This window comes from Oncorhynchus kisutch, linkage group LG7, assembly GCF_002021735.2.
Source record: "Oncorhynchus kisutch isolate 150728-3 linkage group LG7, Okis_V2, whole genome shotgun sequence".
NCBI classification, from domain to species: domain Eukaryota; kingdom Metazoa; phylum Chordata; class Actinopteri; order Salmoniformes; family Salmonidae; genus Oncorhynchus; species Oncorhynchus kisutch.
Genome location: NC_034180.2, coordinates 45,418,432 through 45,438,568, shown reverse-complemented (window position 1 = coordinate 45,438,568; position 20,137 = coordinate 45,418,432). Strand labels below are relative to the sequence as shown.

Here is a 20,137-nt window from a genome sequence, read left to right as displayed (position 1 = left end):
CGCTCCTCCAACTCAATCATCAAGTTTGCAGACGACACAACAGTAGTGTGCTTGATTCCCAACAATGACGAGACAGCCTACTGGGAGTTGAGGGCACTCGGAGAAAGGTGTCAGGTTAACAACTTCTCACTCAATGTCAATAAAACAAAGGAGATGATTGTGGACTTCAGGAAACAGCAGAGGAAGCACGCCCCTATCCCCATCGACGGGACAGCAGTGGAGAAGGTGGAAAGTTCCTCGGCTTACACATCACGGACAAACTGAAATGGTCCACCCACACAGACAGTGTGGTGATGATGGCACAACAGCAGGAGGCTGAAGAAATTTAGCTTGTCACCTAAAACTCTCACAAACTTTTACAGATGCACAATTGTGAGCATCCTGTTGGGCTGTATCACCGCCTGGTACAACAACTGCACCGCCCACAAATGCAAGGCTCTCCAGAGGGTGGTGCGGTCTGCACAACGCATCACAGGGAGCAAACTACCTGCCCTCCAGGACAGCGACAGCACCCGATGTCACAGGAAGGCCAAAAAGATCATCAAGGACAACAGCCACTGCCTGTTCACCCCGCTACCATCCTGAAGGCGAGGTCAGTACAAGTGTATCAAAGCTGGGGCCGAGAGACTGAAAAATAGCTTCTATCTCAAGGTCATCAGACTGTTAAACAGACATCACCAACACAGAGAGGCTGCTACCTACATGCAGACTGAAATCATTGGCCACTTTAATAAATGGATCGCTAGTCACTTTAATAATGTCACTTTAATAATGTTTACATATCTTGCATTACTCATCTCATATGTATATACTGTATTTTATGCCATCTATTGCATGCTGCCTTTGCCGCTCGGTCATCGCTCATCAATATATTTGCATGTATATGTTCTTATTCCATCCCTTTCCTTAGATTTGTATGTATTAGGTAGTTTTTGTGGAATTGTTAGATTACTTGTTAGATATTATTGCAAAACTAGAAGGACAAGCATTTTGCTACACTCGCAATAACAGCTGCTAACCATGTGTATGTGACCAATAAAATGTGATTTGATTCGTTTATTACTTCAACAAGGAGTAAAACACATCCAGACCTGCTTCTCTTGTCTTTGTACTTTCTCACACATTCTGTTATAGTCTGAAAGTGTTGAGTCATTGAGAATTGGTTTGATTTTAAAACAATTATATTAATCTCATTCCCAATGTTGTAATTCAACTAGTACCCCAAAGATGATGGAGACCTCTATCCCTCTGTGTCTGTGACGTTGTGGGAGCCGCTCTGTGCCATTAGAGAGCCTCAGTGTGAGGTGAGGTGCTACTGCAATCTCCTGGTGGATAAATACTGCCCTCCAGTGGGGTTCAGACGCTCTGAGTTCTCTGTATGAAAGAGCTGACTCTCTGGCAGAGTGGTGAAGGACCCATGAGCAGCACTGAAATGGAGTGTAGAAACATTAACTACACAGTAGAATATTTAATGTCCTTACAGCAACAGAAGTATATTGTGGCAGATGCATTTTTTTCTGGAAATTAAGCTGATTAAAGACCTCACAAAAGGTGTGTGAGTGAGATGATGTATCCACATGTACCAGATATAAACATCAGTAAAACTAAATGTGACACATTGAATATACAGCAGGGTTGGGGTCAATTCCATTTTAATTCCAGTTAATTCAGGAAGTACACTGAAATTCCAATTATCTTCAATACTTTTTAATGTGGGGAATTTGGAATTAGGTTAACTTTCTGAATTGACTGGAATTTAAATGGTTTTAACCCCAACTGTGATATACAGGCCTCATATATGGGGCGGCAGGGTAGCCTAGTGGTTAGAGCATTGGGCTAGTAACCAGAAAGTTGCAAGTTCAAACCCCCGAGCTGACAAGGTACAAATCTGTCGTTCTGCCCCTGAACAGGCAGTTAACCCACTGTTCCTAGGCCGTCATTGAAAATAAGAATTTGTTCTCAACTGACTTGCCTAGTAAAATAAAGGTAAAGAAATATATATATATATTCCACCCACCTTCATTATATACACCATTTAGCACTGTTCTAGTCTTCTTGTGTTGTAGGCCTACACTGAGCAGAAGAAGTATGTTAATTAAGTACCTCTCTGTAGCCCTGGAGGTCCATATATCTGTAGTAAGCACAACACAGGGTACATTGGCCATTCCTTGATAACTTAATCTGTGGATTGCTTATATAGCGCAGGTACTAACTACCTGTTTGCTGAAAGAGGTGAGAAAGGGAAGTTCGTAACCTGGCTTGAGCACGTGCTGAACTAGTTCCCGCCTACACCTCACAAAAGGACAGTTTGAAATGTGCCAATTCAAGGCACGCTTTGATGACTTCACTGTTGGCAGAGAACTGCTGCTGCTCATCCAGAACCCCTTATTGGTCACAAATGTGACAAAGTTGTCAGATCTTCAGATGGGTAGATGAAATGGAGTTGATTGAGCTGCAAAAAAATGTGTCTTTGAAGGAGCAGGCTGGTGATTGTGACCCTGTTACTTTCTGGGGAAAGATAGTGCATGCAGCTGATGTCCCTGTTCTCAAGATACTGGCACTATACACATACTGGCTCCACATACTGCTGTGAATCAACCTTCTCCACAATTAACTTTATTAAAAAACTCTGGTCACTCTGAGCCTTGCCCTTGCATCAATGAGAGACATTTTTGAGAAACGTTTGAACAGTAGTGTATATATATTTGCTCTATCGCCATTCATTTAGAATAGTTGAGTATCTGGAGCATCAGCATTTGTGGGTTTGATTACAGGCTCAAAATGGCCAGAAACAAAGACCTTTCTTCTGAAACTCAGTCTATTATTGTTCTGAATTAAGGCTATTCCATGCGAGAAATTGCCATGAAACTGAAGATCTCGTACAACGCTGTGTACTACTCCCTTCACAGAACAGCGCAAACTAGCTCTAACCAGAATAGAAAGAGGAGTGGGAGGCCCCGGGGCACGACTGAGCAAAAGGACAGGTACATTAGAGTGTCAAGTGTGAGTAACAGACACCTCACAAGTCCTCAACTGGCAGCTTCATTAAATAGTACCTCCAAAACACCAGTCTCAATGTCAACTCTGAAGAGGCAACTCCGGGATGCTGGCCTTCTAGGCAGAGTTCCTCTGTCCAGTGTCTTTGCTCTTTTGCCCATATCAGATATGTCTATGTCCTGGGAAATGTTCTTGTTACTTACACCCTCATGCTAATCACATTAGCCAATGTTAGCTCAACCATCTCGTGGGGGGGGGGGGGACACTGATCCGGGAGAGGTTAACTCATACTCAAATAATGTTGTTGTCTCAACCCATACTCATATTTGGAGAAAAAAACTCTTAAAAAACCCAGTCTCAAACTTGTATCTCAAACAGACCTTTCAAAAAACGCTTGCTATTTCCTCATAAAACATGATATCATCTCCCTGAGGAGGATGAGCTGGCCAATCAGTGGTCTACTCGCATTAAAATGTGTAATGACCAGTATACGCCCACACCATTCTGTTGTTGGGGTACACCCACACCCTTCAAAGAAAAGCTGCTTTTTAATTAACATACTTAATAAAACATTTTTGGAAGGAAAACTATTTCACTCATATTGTTATTAATTGTAAGTCATATTTCATAGAAATCTGAAAACACTGGACAGTTATGTTGGATAAGTTACTTCTAGCCATGTACCAAACAATGAAGATCTTTTTTTATTTAGAATCTCCGTTTTCCATAAAACCAGCAGCAAAATGCCAACATGAGTTCCTAGACATTGTAATTAAATGCTTTATTACAATATGTTAATCAGTAAAAGCTCTAATTAGATACATTTCTAGAGTAATGTTAGACGTGTCAAAGAAGAGTTGGAGTTGTACTATCATTTGAGGTTTATTTTTTTCTTCACAGGTAGACATTCCTAAGGGTAATTTACCGCAAAAGGACAATAGCTTCTGCTTTATCTCCTCCTATTGATGAGAAATCATCAATATCAGTTGACATATTCAGAGAAATATCACTATAATAGTAAATAGCGCAATTTTATGAAAGGACACTCTTATTAATTGTAATGCTATGGAAGCTACCTGGCTAGAGGAAGTGGAGATGGATTTCTTCACTTTTTTCAGTGCCCACTTACATGCCTCACAGGCTACCTTTAGATGTTGCTGCATTGGAAAACACAAACAGACAAGAAAGGAGAACAAAACACACCTAAGACAAATATATGCACCCCAACCCCAGATTCTCATTATTAATAAAATGGTGGTGTGATGTATTTAGGGTTATGGTTGAAGTACATTTGAATATGTAATGTGAGAGTGAGAGTCAGGTGGGACAATAGTTTCTTCAGTCAATGTGTCTTTAGTTATATTTACGTCTATGGTTAAGTTCTGTTACACAGTATCAGGTTGAGTTTTCTATTAGGAAGTTCCAGAAATGTCTACACATTCTGCTAGTTCATAACATTTTGACCATAGCATACTATTACCATGTGCTTCTCCGGCTGTGCTTCCACTACTTCCTGATCATCTTGGCATTGCCCATGGATTTCCCAAACTGCGAAGAAAAGAATGACAACAGTCACTCACGTGATGGGTACTTTACTTGTATTGTACTGAAACCAAAGATGAACTTGGGAGTTGATTTAGGCCCCCTACCAACAGTTCCCCTTGCACCCTGACGCAATGTATGTGTTGCATATACAGTAGTTACTACTTGAGTTAAATAAATAAAATCTCACCTGAGCAAGCCAGCAGACTGAGGGCAAGGAGGACCAGAGATGTCTTCATGATTTGTGGTGGTAGAGATGTGAAGAGTAAAAGTCGTGTTGGGATTTGGTAAAGTGACTTAGGAAGCAGGCGAGCCCCTTTATATGTAGAGGCCCCTCTATCCACAGCACCCTGTATAAACCCCACCTACAGTACAATCTATTGATAGTACAACTCACAAACCACAAGACACAAACCTTAAAAGTCAACAGGACGATACTTGGAAGTACTTCATCTTTTCTTGTGGTTTAGACCTGCAGTACATACTGATGAGGAGCAATCTTCATAATCACCTTTTTCCATCTCTCCACTGTCTGATCTTCATTTTAATTTCATTTTTGGTATACTCAGTTTCCAACCACATTGACATATTGATAAACATTTGTTCAGCTAGCTTACAAGTGATACATTTAGGGCTAGATCTACTAAAATAATAAGAATAGTTGTTTTAAGATAGGACAGGCAGAGGTCGGTATTCCAGCGCAGAATCCGAAAGGTACAGAACAGCAGGCAGGCTCAGGGTCAGGGCAGGCAGAATGGTCAAAAACGATGAGAACTAGAAAACAGGAACTGACAAGAAACAGGAGTATGGGGGAAAAACCGCTGGTAGGCTTAACAAGACAAGACGAACTGGCAACAGACAAACAGAAAACACAGGTATAAATGCACAAGGGATAATGGGGGAAATGGGTGACACCTGGAGGGAGGTGGAGACAGGACAGGTGAAACAGATCAGGGTGTGATAACTCCAGCCGATGCTTGGCATTGTGCATGGTAATCTTAGGCTTGTGTGAGGCTGCAGGCCATGGAAACCCATTTCATGAAGCTCCCGACAAACAATTATTATGCTAACGTTGTTTCCAGAGGCAGTTTAAAGCAGGGACTCCATGGCAACAACATCACATGTGATAATGTTTTTACTTCGCACAAGCTGGGACAGGAGTTCCTAAAGAGGAAGCTGACGATGGTAGGAACAGTACGAAAAAAACAAGCCAGGGCTCCAACCTCAGTTGTTGAATACATGGAACAGGCCAATCAATTCCTCCCTAATGTCCTACGTGCCAAAAAAAGGCAAAAATGTGGTACTTATGAATACGATGCATAGAGATGGGATAATCTGTGGCCAGGAACATAAAAAAACAGAAATCTAAATACACTGCTCAAAAAAATAAAGGGAACACTTAAACAACACAATGTAACTCCAAGTCAATCACACTTCTGTGAAATCAAACTGATCACTTAGGAAGCAACACCGATTGACAATAAATTTCACATGCTGTTGTGCAAATGGAATAGACAACAGGTGGAAATTATAGGCAATTAGCAAGACACCCCCAATAAAGGAGTGGTTCTGCAGGTGGTGACCTAAGACCACTTCTCAGTTCCTATGCTTCCTGGCTGATGTTTTGGTCACTTTTGATTGCTGGCGGTGCTTTCACTCTAGTGGTAGCATGAGACGGAGTCTACAACCCACACAAGTGGCTCAGGTAGTGCAGCTCATCCAGGATGACACATCAATGCGAGCTGTGGCAAGAAGGTTTGCTGTGTCTGTCAGTGTAGTGTCCAGAGCATGGAGGCGCTACCAGGAGACAGGCCAGTACATCAGGAGACGTGGAGGAGGCCGTAGGAGGGCAACAACCCAGCAGCAGGACCGCTACCTCCGCCTTTGTGCAAGGAGGAGCAGGAGGAGCACTGCCAGAGCCCTGCAAAATGACCTCCAGCAGGCCACAAATGTGCATGTGTCTGCTCAAACGGTCAGAAACAGACTCCATGAGGGCCCGACGTCCACAGGTGGGGGTTGTGCTTACAGCCCAACACCATGCAGGACGTTTGGCATTTGCCAGAGAACACCAAGATTGGCAAATTCGCCACTGGCGCCCTGTGCTCTTCACAGATGAAAGCAGGTTCACACTGAGCACATGTGACAGACGTGACAGTCTGGAGACGCAGTGGAGAACGTTCTGCTGCCTGTAACATCCTCCAGCATGACCGGTTTGGCGGTGGGTCAGTCATGGTGTGGGGTGGCATTCCTGGGTTCCTCCTAATGCAAGACAATGCTAGACCTCATGTGGCTGGTGTGTGTCAGCAGTTCCTGCAAGAGGAAGGCATTGATGCTATGGACTGGCCCGCCCGTTCCCCAGACCTGAATCCAATTGAGCACATCTGGGACATCATGTCTCGCTCCATCCACCAACGCCATGCCATGTTGCACCACAAACTGTCCAGGAGTTGGCGGATGCTTTAGTCTAGGTCTGAGAGGAGATCCCTCAGGAGACCATCCGCCACCTCATCAGGAGCATGCCCAGGCGTTGTAGGGAGGTCATACAGGCACGTGGAAGCCACACACACTACTGAGCCTCATTTTGACTTGTTTTAAGGACATTACATCAAAGTTGGATCAGCCTGTAGTGTGGTTTTCCACTTTAATTTTGAGTGCGACTCTAAATCCAGACCTCCATGGGTTGATAAATTTGATTTCCATTGATAATGTGTGTGATTTTGCTGTCAGCACATTCAACTATGTAAAGAAAAAAGTATTTAATAAGAATATTTCATTCATTCAGATCTAGGATGTGTTATTTTAGTGTTCCCTTTATTTTATGGAGCAGTGTATATAAAACGCAACATGTAAAGTGTTTGTCACGTTTCATGAGTTGAAATAAAACATCTCAGACATTTTCCATATGCACCAAAAGCTTATTTCTCTCAATGTTTTTGTATACATTTCATTACATCCCTGTTAGTGAGCATTTCTCATTTGCCAAGATATGCCACACCTGTTAGAAGGATGTATTATCAAGAAGCTGAATAAATCAATCATTATACAGGCGAACCTCGTGCTGGGGACAATAACCAGCAAATATAAAATGTGCAGTTTTGTCACACAACAATGCCACACATTTCAAGTTTTGAGGGAGTGTGCAATTGGCATGCTGACTGCAGGAATGTCCACCAAAGCGGTTATTAATTTCTCTACCATAAACTGCATCTAACATCGTTTTAGAGAGTTTAGCAGTGCATCCAACCGGCCTCACAACCGCAAACCACTTGTAATCATGCCAGCCTGTCACGCCCTGGTCTTAGTATTTTGTGTTTTCTTTATTTATTTGGTCAGGCCAGGGTGTGACATGGGTTTATTTTGTGTTGTGTTTATGTATGGGGTTTTTTCGTAGGTTTTGGGATTGTGGCTTAGTGGGGTGTTCTAGCAAAGTCTATGGTTGCCTGAGGCGTTCTCAGTCAGAGGCAAGTGATTCTCGTTGTCTCTGATTGGGAACCATATTTAGGCAGCCATATTCTTTGAGTGTTTTGTGGGTGATTGTTCCTGTCTCTGTGTTAGTTGTTACAAGACAGGCTGTATAGGTTTTCACTGTCTGTTTTGTATTGTTCGTATTTCATCATCATTAAAGCTGTCTCGATTTAACCACGCTGCATTTTGGTCCGACTCTCCTTCGACGGAAGAAAACCGTAACACAGCCCAGCATCTCCACAGCCAGCTTCTTCATCAGCGGGATATTCTGAGACCAGCCACCCAGGCAGCTGATGAAACTGGGGAGTATTTATTTTTGTAATAAAACCTTTTTATGGGACAAAACATACTAATGGTGGGCCTATGCCCTCTTAGGCCCACCCATGGTTGCATCCCTCCCCAGTCATGTGCAATCCATAGATTAGGGCCTAATTTATTTATTTTAATTGACTGATTTCCTTCTATGAACTGTAACTCAGTAAAATCTTTTAAAATTGTTGCATTTTCCCTTTATATTTTCATATTCTGATTTTTCAGGTAGCTTCAGCACCTCTACTTCCCGCTCCTATGGCAGAGGCTGTGCTTGTTTTGGTTCTAGGACGCTGTTGTGTCCATAACGTTAAACAATCAATTCATTGCAGTCATTCTTGCACCAATTATTAATTCTAAACATGTATTTTGTACATCTATGATCATTATCTATTTACCTGCGCTTGTGATAGACAGTTTGTGGTCGGAGGAAGTCTCTGGAGCCGCTGTGTCGGAAGAGCGTGTATTAAGCACTAGCATGTCAAACGATGATTTAAATGAACGAGTCACTCAGAAAAACGAATCATGTCTGTAGTTTCAGTAATAAGAGTAGTTCAAAAATAACGAATCGTTCGCGAAGTGCACATCACTATCATACAATGGCATTAACCAAGCAGACGATCTCCCACACAAACAAGGTAATTACCACATCCCTTAACTGTGTCTTGGTGTGTAGCCTTAACAGCAAATCTCACCGTCGCTAGAACGTCTACATCAGATGGGATTCAGCTCATGGCATGCAGGCAACTTTCTCTTTCGCTAGGGCTCTTCCGCTTCAACCAACCAGAAGCTGCTGCGTCATTTCTAGTTTGCGATAACCTTTGATTAAAATAAATAATAAAAATCCCTTTCCACCCTGTTTGTTGTATTTCTCCTACAAGGACACCACATTCAGGAAGTGTCCAAATGTACTGAAATCAGGTTCATTTTGAATGAAAGTTGAAAATAAGTGCTTTGCTGTCCAGTTTGGCTCAGTTGGTGGAGCATGGCACTTGCTAGGGTTGTGGGTTTGATTCCCACAAGGGACCAGTATGAAAATGTATGCACTCACTACTCTGGATAAGAGTGTCTGCTAAATGATGTAAATTTAGACATCTATGTTTGGGCCAAATCAAGGCTGGTCCAGACTGGACACAATCTGAACCAAACATTGACACTGATAAAAAAAATAAAAACATGCTAACTGAGGTGTTGCCTGAAATTACACTTTGTAAAACACAAAAAAAAAATACACAAATAGGACCCCAAAAATATTTTTAAAATAATGTTCTTACTGGGGTCTAGCCTACCATTTTGCCAGCAATGAAATTGTATAATTGCCCATCCATCTGGTAGGCCCACCATTTGCAGGCCATTGAATTGGCTTTATTAGTCCTGATTCCTTTGACTAATCAATTTGGCTATGTAAGCTCTGAATATCAGCTACCGAACTTCATGATTTGTCACAAGCCTTTTTGCAATGTCTTTACACAGTGAGAAATGCAGAAGTATTTAATTTTTTCGCTGTGATCAGCTTGTCAAAAATTGTTTGATACAAATTGATGAAACCACTGATCTTGACAATGGGGCTAAACTCCTGGACAGCCGTTGTGATTGTCCATTCCATATTGCCCATTTTACTTTGACCTGTCTTGTTTTTAGGATAAGTTGTCTGTTCTGCAACTAAGTACTGTAAAAATACATTATTGTTCAACGCAATTTGTGAAAGGTGTTGAAATGGCTTTTCATCATTAATTGATTGCATGGATTATTTCTAGAATTCATATTTCTATAAATTGTTCAGACAAACTCTTGCTGGATGTCATTTAAAGTAACTGTACAGTGAAAATATATTCTCAAACTCAAATAATGTTGTTCACTCATCCTGTACTCATATTTGTAGCAAAAGCATAAATTGGAGAAAAAAAAACACTTCAAAAACCCCATCTCAAACTAGTATCTCAAACACACCATTTCAAAAATGCTTGCTTTTCCTCATAGAACATGATGTCATCTCCCTGAGCAGGATGAGCTGGCCAATCAGTGGTCTACTAGCATAAGTATTTGTAATGGCGGGTATACACCCACACCATTCGGTTGTTGAGGTACGCCCACACCCTTCAAAGAAAAGCTGCTTTTTAATATACTTAATTGCCATTTATTGGAAGGAAAATTATTTAACTCATATTGTAATTTAGTATAAGTAATATTTCACAGAAATCTTGAAACACTGGACAGTTACTTTAAGCCACCGACCAAATAATGAAGATTATTTACCCAAAACTGAGATTCTGAATAAAAAAGGTAGCTAAAATGCCAACATGAGTGCCATCATAAAAAAAATATAAAAAATACAATTATGTTAGTCAGTAAAAATATTAATTGGATACATTTTCAGAGTTTTATATTAGAGGTGTCGAAGAAGGAGTTGTACTCTCTATCGTTTGAGGTTTAAATTTTGCCTGTCCAAAAAGTTCACGCAAACATACATTAAACATTTTGAAGAGTTCCTCTGTCCATTATCTGTGTTCTTTTGGTCATCTTTATCTTTTCTTTTTATTGGCCAGTCTGAGATATGGATTTTTCTTTGCAACTCTGCCTAGAAGGCCAGCATCCTGGAGTCGCCTCTTCACTGTTGACGTTGAGACTGGTGTTTTGTGGGTACTATTTAATGAAGCTGCCAGTTGAGGACTTGTGAGGCGTCTGTTTCTCAAACTAGACACTCTAATGTAGTTGTCCTCTTACTCAGTTGTACACCAGGGCCTCCCACTCTTATTTCTATTCTGGTTAGAGCCAGATTGCTCTGTTCTGTGAAGGGAGCAGTACAAAGTGTTGTGCGAGATCTTCAGTTTCTTGGCAATTTCTCGCATGGAATAGCCTTCATTTCTCAGAACAAGAATATACTGATGAGTTTCAGAAGAAAGTTCTTTGTTTCTGGCCATTTTGAGCCTGTAACTGAACCCACAAATGCTGATGCTCCAGACACTCAACAAGTCTAAAGAAGGACAGTTGTATTGCTTCTTTAATCAGAACAACAGTTTTCAGCTATACTAACATAATTTAAAAAGGGTTTTCTAATGACCAATTAGCCTTTTAAAAAGATAAACTTGGATTAGCTAACGCAACGTGCCGTTGGAACACAGGAGTGATGGTTGCTGATAATGGGCCTCTGTACACCCACAGTTGAGGTCGGATGTTTACATACACCTTAGCCAAATACATTTAAACTCAGTCTTTCACAATTCCTGACATTTAAGAGATAATGATTTAGTTCAGCTTTTATTTATTTCATCACATTCCCAGTGGGTCAGAAGTTTACATACACTCGATTAGTATTTGGTAGCATTGCCTTTAAATTATTTAACTTGGGTCAATTGTTTCGGGTAGCCTTCCACAAGCTTCCCACAATAAATTGGGTGAATTTTGGCCCAATCCTCCTGACAGAGCTGGTGTAACTGAGTCAGGTATGTAGGCCTCCTTGCTCACACACATTTTTTTCAGTTCTGCCCACAAATTTTCTATAGGATTGAGGTCAGGGCTTTGTGATGGCCACTCCAATACCTTGACTTTGTTGTCCTTAAGCATTTTTTGCCACACCTTTGGAAGTATGCTTGGGGTCATTGTGCATTTGGAAGACCCATTTGCGACCAAGCTTTAACATTCTGACTGAAGTCTTGAGATGTTGCTTCAATATATCCACATCATTTTCCTACTCATGATGCCATCTATATTGTGAAGTGCACCAGTCCCTCCTGCAGCAAAGCACCCCCACAACATGATGCTACCACCCCCGTGCTTCACGGTTGGGATGGTGTTCTTCGGCTTGCAAGCCTCCCCCTTTTTTCTCCAAACATAGTGATGATCATTATGGCCAAACAGTTCTATTTTTATTTCATCAGACCAGAGGACATCTCTCGAAAAAGCACGATTATTGTCCCCATGTGTAGTTGCAAACCGTTGTCTGGATTTGTTTATTGCGGTTTTGGAGCAGTGGCTTCTTCCTTGCTGAGCGACCTTTCAGATTATGTCGATATAGGACTCGTTTTACTCTTGATATAGATACTTTTGTACCTGTTTCATCCAGCACCTTCACAAGGTCCTTTGCTGTTGTTCTGGGATTGATTGGCACTTTTCGCAACAAAGTATGTTCATCTCCAGGAGACAGAACACGTCTCCTTCCTGAGATGTATGATGGCTGCGTGGTCCCATGGTGTTTATACTTGCGTACTATTGTTTGTACAGAAGAACATGGTACCTTCAGGCATTTGGAAATTGCTCCCAAGGATGAACCAGACTTCTGGAGGTCTACAATTTTTTTTCTGAGGTCTTGGCTGATTTCATTTGATTTTCCCATGATGTCAAGCAAAGAGGCACTGAGTTTGAAGTTAGGCCTTGAAATACATCCACAGGTACACCTCCAATCGACTCAAATTATGTCAATTAGCCTATCAGAAGCTTCTAAAGCCATAACATAATTTTCTGGAATTTTCCAAGCTGTTTAAAGGCACAGTCAACTTAGTGTATGTAAACTTCTGACCCACTGGAGTTGTGATACAGTGAATTATAAGTGAAATAATCTGTCTGTAATCAACTTTTGGAAAAATTACTTGTGTCATGCACAAAGTTGATATCCTAACCAACTTGCCAAAACTATAGTTTGTTAACAAGAAATTTGTGGAGTGGTTGTAAAATGGGTTTTAATGACTCCAATCTAAGTGTATGTAATCTACCGACCTCAACTGTATGTAGATAGTCAACACAAAAAAAATCTGCCGTTTACAGCTACACAAGTCAATTACAACATTAACAATGTCTACACATTATACATCCGGCGCCGACAGAGATGGCCACCTCGCTTCGCGTTTTCAGGAAACTATGCAGTATTTTTTTTATTTTTTTTAATGTATTATTTATTTTTATGTATTACTTACATTGTTACCCCAGGAAATATTAAGTTTTATCACATACAGCCGAGGGGAACGTTTGGATAAAAGAGCAACGTGAACTTACCAACATTATGACCAGGAATACGACTTTCTCGAAGCGGATCGTATGTTTGGACCACCACCCAGGACAATGGATCGGATCCCAGCAGTGCCGCTGGAGGGGCAGAAGAAGCGGTCTTCTGGTCAGGCTCCATAGACGGGCACATCGCGCACCGCTCCCGAGTTTACTACTCGCCAAATCCAGTCTCTTGACAACAAGGTAGATGAAATCCCAGCAAGGGTTGCCTTCCAGAGTGACATCAGAGATTGTAATGTTCTTTGTTTCACGGAAACGTGACTCACTCGAGACAAGCTGAGTCGGTACAGCCACCTGGTTTCTTCACGCATCGCACCGACAGAAACAAACATCTCTCTGGTAAGAAGGGAGGGGGGTATGCCTCATGATTAAAGAGACATGGTGTGATCATAACAACATACAGGAACTCAAGTCCCATTCACTGGAATGGCTTAAAACAAGAGGATGGAATGTGGTGTGATTTCTAATTAAACCCCATAGAGTCAATGTCCGGAAAACAGCATTTTGAAATGGGTTTCCTTGGCCAGCAGCCGCACACAAGCCTGAGATCACAATGCACAATGCCATGCTTTCCAATATCTCAGATGCATTTCAGACACTTTTGATTAAGTTTGCTATGTATTTTTGTGTTAATCATGGCAGTAAAGGCAAATGTAATGCTTCAAATAATTTGTTCATTTTTATTATTTCATATACCTTCAGGTTTCCTAAAATACAAATTAAAATAGTAATAACATGGACCATTTAGCTATCTTAAAACAACTCCATATGTTAGCTTAGTAGATCTAGCCCTAAATGTTTCACTTCTAAGCCAACTGAACTATTTTTGATCAATATATCAATGTGGTGTATTCTGCTGGAAATATACGCTGAGTGTACTGCTCTTTCCATGACATACAGGACATGGCTTAATCTGTAACTGATGAATTACAATGATCAGACAGTGGAGAGATTGAAAAAGTATATACTGAAGGCCTAAAAGATGAAGTCTTTCCAAGTACCATCCTGTTGACTTGTAAGGTTTGTGTCTTGTGGTTAATGTGAGTTGTACTAGCAATATGTCTTAAAGGCTGACCACACCGCTCGCATCGCGTGAGCGAGTGTTGCAAAATAAATGTACAAATCTATGTTATTCAATTATTGCACCTGCACTGCTCGCACGCGTCAACGAGCGTCTGCGTTGCCATGGGCTAAAATAGAACTCCTTTCTATTTCTGACGCAGATCGCGCTATAAATCCTGCCTCTCCCATCTCCTCAGTGGTTTATAGAAGCAGGTACCCACGTGCCATCTCCTCATTGGTTATACCCACGTGGGTGATTGAAAGACTAACTGTGTTGCCGGTCGGTGTAGTAATACTATGGAAGTTTAGATGCCAATCACCATATATGTTCAAAGATGAAAAAGCCTGGAAGGAGGAGAGATGACTAGAAATGATTTGGTTGACCATTTTATGTGTGGATTAATTGTTGGAGTAGAGGACCTTCTGCATTTCAGGTAACATAACAACTCAATGTTTATATCCCAGGACAAATTACCTAGCAACAGCAAGCTAGCTAAATAGGATAAATTAGCTAGTAAGTGAAAGCTAACTTGCCATAAATGTTTAATGCTTGTCGACCTGTTCCCAAACTAATGTAATTGGTTCAGAGTTTGTTTTGATATTTTAACCTGCGTGTCGTGATCGCGTTTGGTGTAGGGGGACAGAATAAATGTATGCATAATGGAGCACGATGGCGCACGTGCGCAGCCAGATTGGATTCCGTGTTAGGTGGGTTTGTACAGGGGGCTGTGGAAAGAGGGGCTTCTATATATAAAGGGGCCTGTCTGATTCCTCAGTCACAAAACCAAACACGACTTTACTCTTCACATCTCTCCCACCACAAATCATGAAGACATCTTTGGTCCTCCTTACCTTCAGTCTGCTGGCTTGTTCAGGTGAGATTCTATGTATTAACTCAAGTAGTAACTACTGTATATTCAGGACATACATTGGGATAGGGTGCAAGGGGAACTGTGGGTGGGAGGCCTAAATCAACTCCAAGTTAACCTTTTTGGTTCAGAACCATACAAGTGAAGTACCCATCACTTGAGTGACGTATACATTTTTCTTCACAGTTTGGGAAATCCATGGGCAATGCCAAGAGGTTGACCTTGATGACCAGGAAGTAGTGGAACTACAGCCGGAGAAGCGCATGGTAATAGTATGCTATGGTCAAAATGTTATGAACTAGCAGAAAGTGTAGACATTTCTGCAACTTCTATAAGAAAATTCAACCTGCTACTGTGTAACAGAACTTAACCATAGATGTACATTACCGTTCAAAAGTTTGGGATCACTGAGAAATGTCCTTGTTTTTGAAAGAAAAGTAAATTGTTTGTCCATTAAAATAACAGCAAATGAATCAGAAATCAAATCAAATTTTATTTGTCACATACATATGGTTAGCAGATGTTAATGCGAGGGTAGCGAAATGCTTGTGCTTCTAGTTCCGACCATGCAGTAATATCTAACAAGTAATCTAACAATTTCACAACAACTACCTTATACACACAAGTGTAAAGGAATGAATAAGATTATGTACGTAAAATATATGGATGAGTGATGGCCGAACGGCATAGGCAAGATGCAGTAGATGGTTTAGAGTACAGTATATACATTTGAGATGAGTAGTGTAGGGTATGTAAACATTATATAAAGTGACATAGTTTAAAGTGACTAGTGATGCATTTATTACATCAAATTTTTAACAGGCAGTGGCTCGGGTGGTTGTTGGCCTTCCTGTGACATCGGGTGGTGTAGGTGTCCTGGAGAGCAGGTAGTTTGCCCCCGGTGATGCGTTGTGCAGACCTCACTACCCTCTGGAGAGCCTTACGGTTGTGGGCGGAGCAGTTGCCGTACCAGGCGGTGATACAGCCCAACAGGATGCTCTCGATTGTGCATCTGTAAAAGTTTGAGTGTTTTTGGTGAGAAGCCGAATTTCTTCAGCCTCCTGAGGTTATAAGTACAAAGAGTCGTTCAAAGAGAATGAATCGTTCGTGTAATTCTCATCACTATCAGACAGATAATAAAATTTACCCAGCAGCAGATCCCCCACACCCACACAAATATGGTAATTATTTTATGCCTTAACTATGTCTTTTGTGTGTAGCCTTGTGAGTAAATCATCTTGGATGTTTGCATCAGATGGGATTCAACTCATAGCAGGCAGCCAAGCAAGCATCTCTCTCGTTCTAGATCCCTTCCGCTTCAACTAACCAGAAGTTGTGGGTCATACCTTGTTTAATAAAAGCCTTTCATAAAAAATACAAAAATGAATTATGCCCTGTTAGTTTGTTGTAATTCTGAATTTCATAAAACATCCTCTTACTACAAGGACACAACATTCAGGAAGTGTCATCATTTCTTTGGTGGGGAAAGAAATGTTGCAAAGCTAAATAAATATAAACTATTTATTCATGTTGTTGGTCTGTATGTCCCACTTATATATTTCCACCCTGTTTGGCTAAATTATAGAGAAGATTAACAAAATGTCAGTATTCACCATTACGTTAGCTCAGTCTTGCTCATTTGCCAAGCTACTATATGACTAATTAGGCTCCAAATGTCCACACTTTTACAAATATGCAACAGGTTTGAAAATTAATGTACCCTCCTGAGCTTGACCAATATGTCCTTTTTCTGATAGAATACAAAAAAATATGTACTTTTCCTCAAAGTTATGAGGACATAATTTATAGGAATGACCCAGCTGGCAATCAGCTGTTTTATAACACTACAGGTTGAGAGCCAGGTTGAAGCAAAGCTTCCTGGAGTCTGCTGGAGATGTAAGTGGGTCCTGAGGAAGGTGAAGAACATGATGCCTAAACACAGAGGACAAATAAGGTGACAAACAGCACGACATCTGACACCCACACCATTCTGTTGTTGGGTACGCCCACACCACTCACAGAAAAGTTGCTTTTTAACATACTTAATTAAAACATTTAGGAAGGAAAACTATTTCATTCATATTGTTCTTCATTATAAGTCATATTTCATAGAAATCTGGAAACACTGGACAGATACATTTTGGAATAGTTACTTTAAGCCACCTACCAAACAATCAATACTTTTTCTTCAGAAAACTAAGATTCTAAATAAAAAAGTTTGCCAAAATGAGTTCCTAGACAATGTAATTAAATGCTTTATCATAAAAGAATATTACGATATGTTCATACATAAAAATTCTAATTAGATACATTTCTAGAGTTATGTTAGATGTGTCAAATAAGAGTTGGAGTTGTATTCTCTGTCAATTGAGGTTTATTTTTTGCCCAAACAAAAAACATCACACAAACATTTTCAACCTTTTGGACTAAAATGGCACATTTTTTACATTTGTACGTGATACAAAAAAAGAGTGCATTTTAAAATTGACACATACATTATGATAATCATTTGATCCAGAAAGCTGTGGTATATTTAAGCAATAAGGCTCGAGGGGGTGTGGTATATGGCAAATATACCACGGCTAAGGGCTGTTCTTAAGCACGACGCAACACAGAGTGCCTGGATACAGCCCTAGCCATGGTATATTGTCTATATATCACAAACCCAGAGGTGCCTTATTGCTATTATAAACTGGTTACCAACGTAATTAGAGCAGTAAAGTCTTTTTTTTGTCATACGCGTGGTATACGGTCTGATATTCCACGGCTGTCAGCCAATCAGCAAAACAACTTACTTACTTTTCTAATTACAATGGTAACCTGTTTATCATATCAACAAGGCAACTCAGGGGTTTGTGTTATAGGGCCGTTACACCACAGCTAAGGGCTGTATCCAGGCACTCTGCGTTGCATGGTAAATAAGAACAGTCCTTATCCATGGTAAATTGGCCATATGCCACACCCCCTCTGGCCTTATTGCTTAATTATAAGACATGTTCACAAAACATTATTTCAGAACATAATCATTCCAATAACTTCATCATCCATATATATGTTTGTGTTGTGACTAGTTTGAAAAAGAAAGAGCAAGATACTGGCAGCATAGCATTGTCTTGATAAATGAACATCCATCTTCTCACTTTGGAATCTGGATACTGGCTGCTTGGTCAGTAGCTCAGGTCCAAAACTTCCTTTGGTCTAAAGATAAACAGAAATACTAAATGAGTGGAAGATTGGAAGACATAACCGAAGATTGGAAGACATAACATTTTCATATGAATTAATACATTTGACTCTATACTGTTTCTATTAACAAGCACGGGTGATCATCGCAATACTCGTTAGTTGTCTGAACAGTGACTAAAGAGTATGTCGAATGGTTTCTTGTACTCACTTGCAGGCCTTAATGTTAACACAGATGGTCCTCACATCATCGCTTGTGCTAAGCTCCTCAATCAGCACCCACAAGTGTTTTTTCACCAGGCCTTTACACCCAGATTTTAGGAAGCCAATATTATCGCAAACGGACAATAGCGTCTGCTTTAGCTCCTCCTGTTGACAAGAAATCGTCATCAACAACAGTTGACATTTTCAGAGAAATATCACAGTAAATAGTTAGTAGTGCAATTTCATGAAAGCACACTCTTATAAATTGTAATGCTATGGTGGCTACCGGGCTAGAGGAAGTGGAGATGGATTTCTTCACTTTGTTCAGTGCCCACTTACACACCCAGCAGGTCCCCTTTAGCTGTTGCTCCTTTAAAAACAACAAACAGACAAGGAGGACAAAACACACTTTAAAAAAATATAACCACCCCCAAAATTATTATTATGAATTAAATTATGGTGTGATGTATTCAGTGTTATGGTTTAAGTACATTTGAATATGTAATGTGAGAGTGAGATTACCATGCGCTTTTCCGGCTTTGCTTCCACTATTTCCTGGTCATCAAGGTCAACCTCTTGGCATTGCCCATGGATTTCCCAAACTGCAAAGACAAAATGACACAACAGTCACTCAAGTGATGGGTACTTCACTTGTATTGTATTGAAACCAAAGGTGAACTTGGAGTTCATTTAGGCCCCCTGCCCACAGTTCCCCTTGCACCCTGACCCAATGTATGTGCTGCATATACAGTAGTTACTATTTTAGTTAAATAAAATCTCACCTGAACAAGCCAGCAGACTGAGGGCAAGGAGGACCAGAGATGTCTTCATGATTGTGGTGGTGGAGATGTGAAGAGTAAAGTCGTGTTGGGGTTTGGTAAAGTGACTTAGGAATCAGACAAGCCCCTTTATATATAGAGGCCCCTCTATCCACAGCCCCCTGTACAAACCCCACCTACAGTTCAATCTATTGATAGTACAATTAACATAAACCACAAACCTTACAAGTCAACAGGATGTTACTGTTTAGACCTACAGTACATATTGATGCGGAGCCATTTTCATAATCACCTTTTTCCATCTCTCCACTCTCTGATCTTCATTTTAATTAATCAATTACAGATTAAGCCATGTACTGTATGTCATGGAAAGAGCAGGTATTCTTAATGTTTTGTACACTCAGTGTATGTTTCCAGCAGAATACACCACACTGACATATTGATTAAAATGTGTTCAGCTAGCTTAGAAGTGATACATTTAGGGCTACTAAGCTAAGATATGGAGTTAAGATAGTAATACAATTGACCATTTAGCTATTTTAATTTGTATTTTAGGAAACCTGCAGGTATATGATTTTTTTGTTTGTTTACAAATTTCTTGATTAAGCATTACATTTGACCTTACTGCTATAGAAACCCATTGTATAACAGAAAATTCATAGCAAAATAAATCAACATGAGGTATGTTTTGAAGTATCTTAAATGCATCTGAGAGTTATAGGAAAG

The 20,137-nt window shown here is 40.5% G+C and overlaps 1 protein-coding gene and 1 long non-coding RNA gene across 2 annotated transcripts; both read right to left on the bottom strand.

The window, feature by feature from the left end:
* Positions 1–746: 746 nt before the first annotated feature.
* On the bottom strand, positions 747–2,658 carry LOC116374708 (uncharacterized). Its single transcript, XR_004210667.1, has 2 exons — positions 2,018–2,658; positions 747–1,427 (listed from the first exon to the last, which is right to left on the bottom strand). It is a non-coding gene; the product is annotated as an uncharacterized LOC116374708 (long non-coding RNA).
* A 14,943-nt stretch (positions 2,659–17,601) lies between these two features.
* Positions 17,602–19,505, bottom strand: LOC109893987 (antimicrobial peptide NK-lysin-like). Its single transcript, XM_020487202.2, has 5 exons — positions 19,415–19,505; positions 19,155–19,234; positions 18,919–19,002; positions 18,640–18,797; positions 17,602–18,443 (listed from the first exon to the last, which is right to left on the bottom strand). The coding sequence occupies exons 1-5, from the start codon at positions 19,461–19,463 to the stop codon at positions 18,413–18,415; spliced, it is 402 nt and encodes a 133-aa protein (XP_020342791.1). The 5' UTR covers positions 19,464–19,505; the 3' UTR covers positions 17,602–18,412.
* Positions 19,506–20,137: the final 632 nt, after the last annotated feature.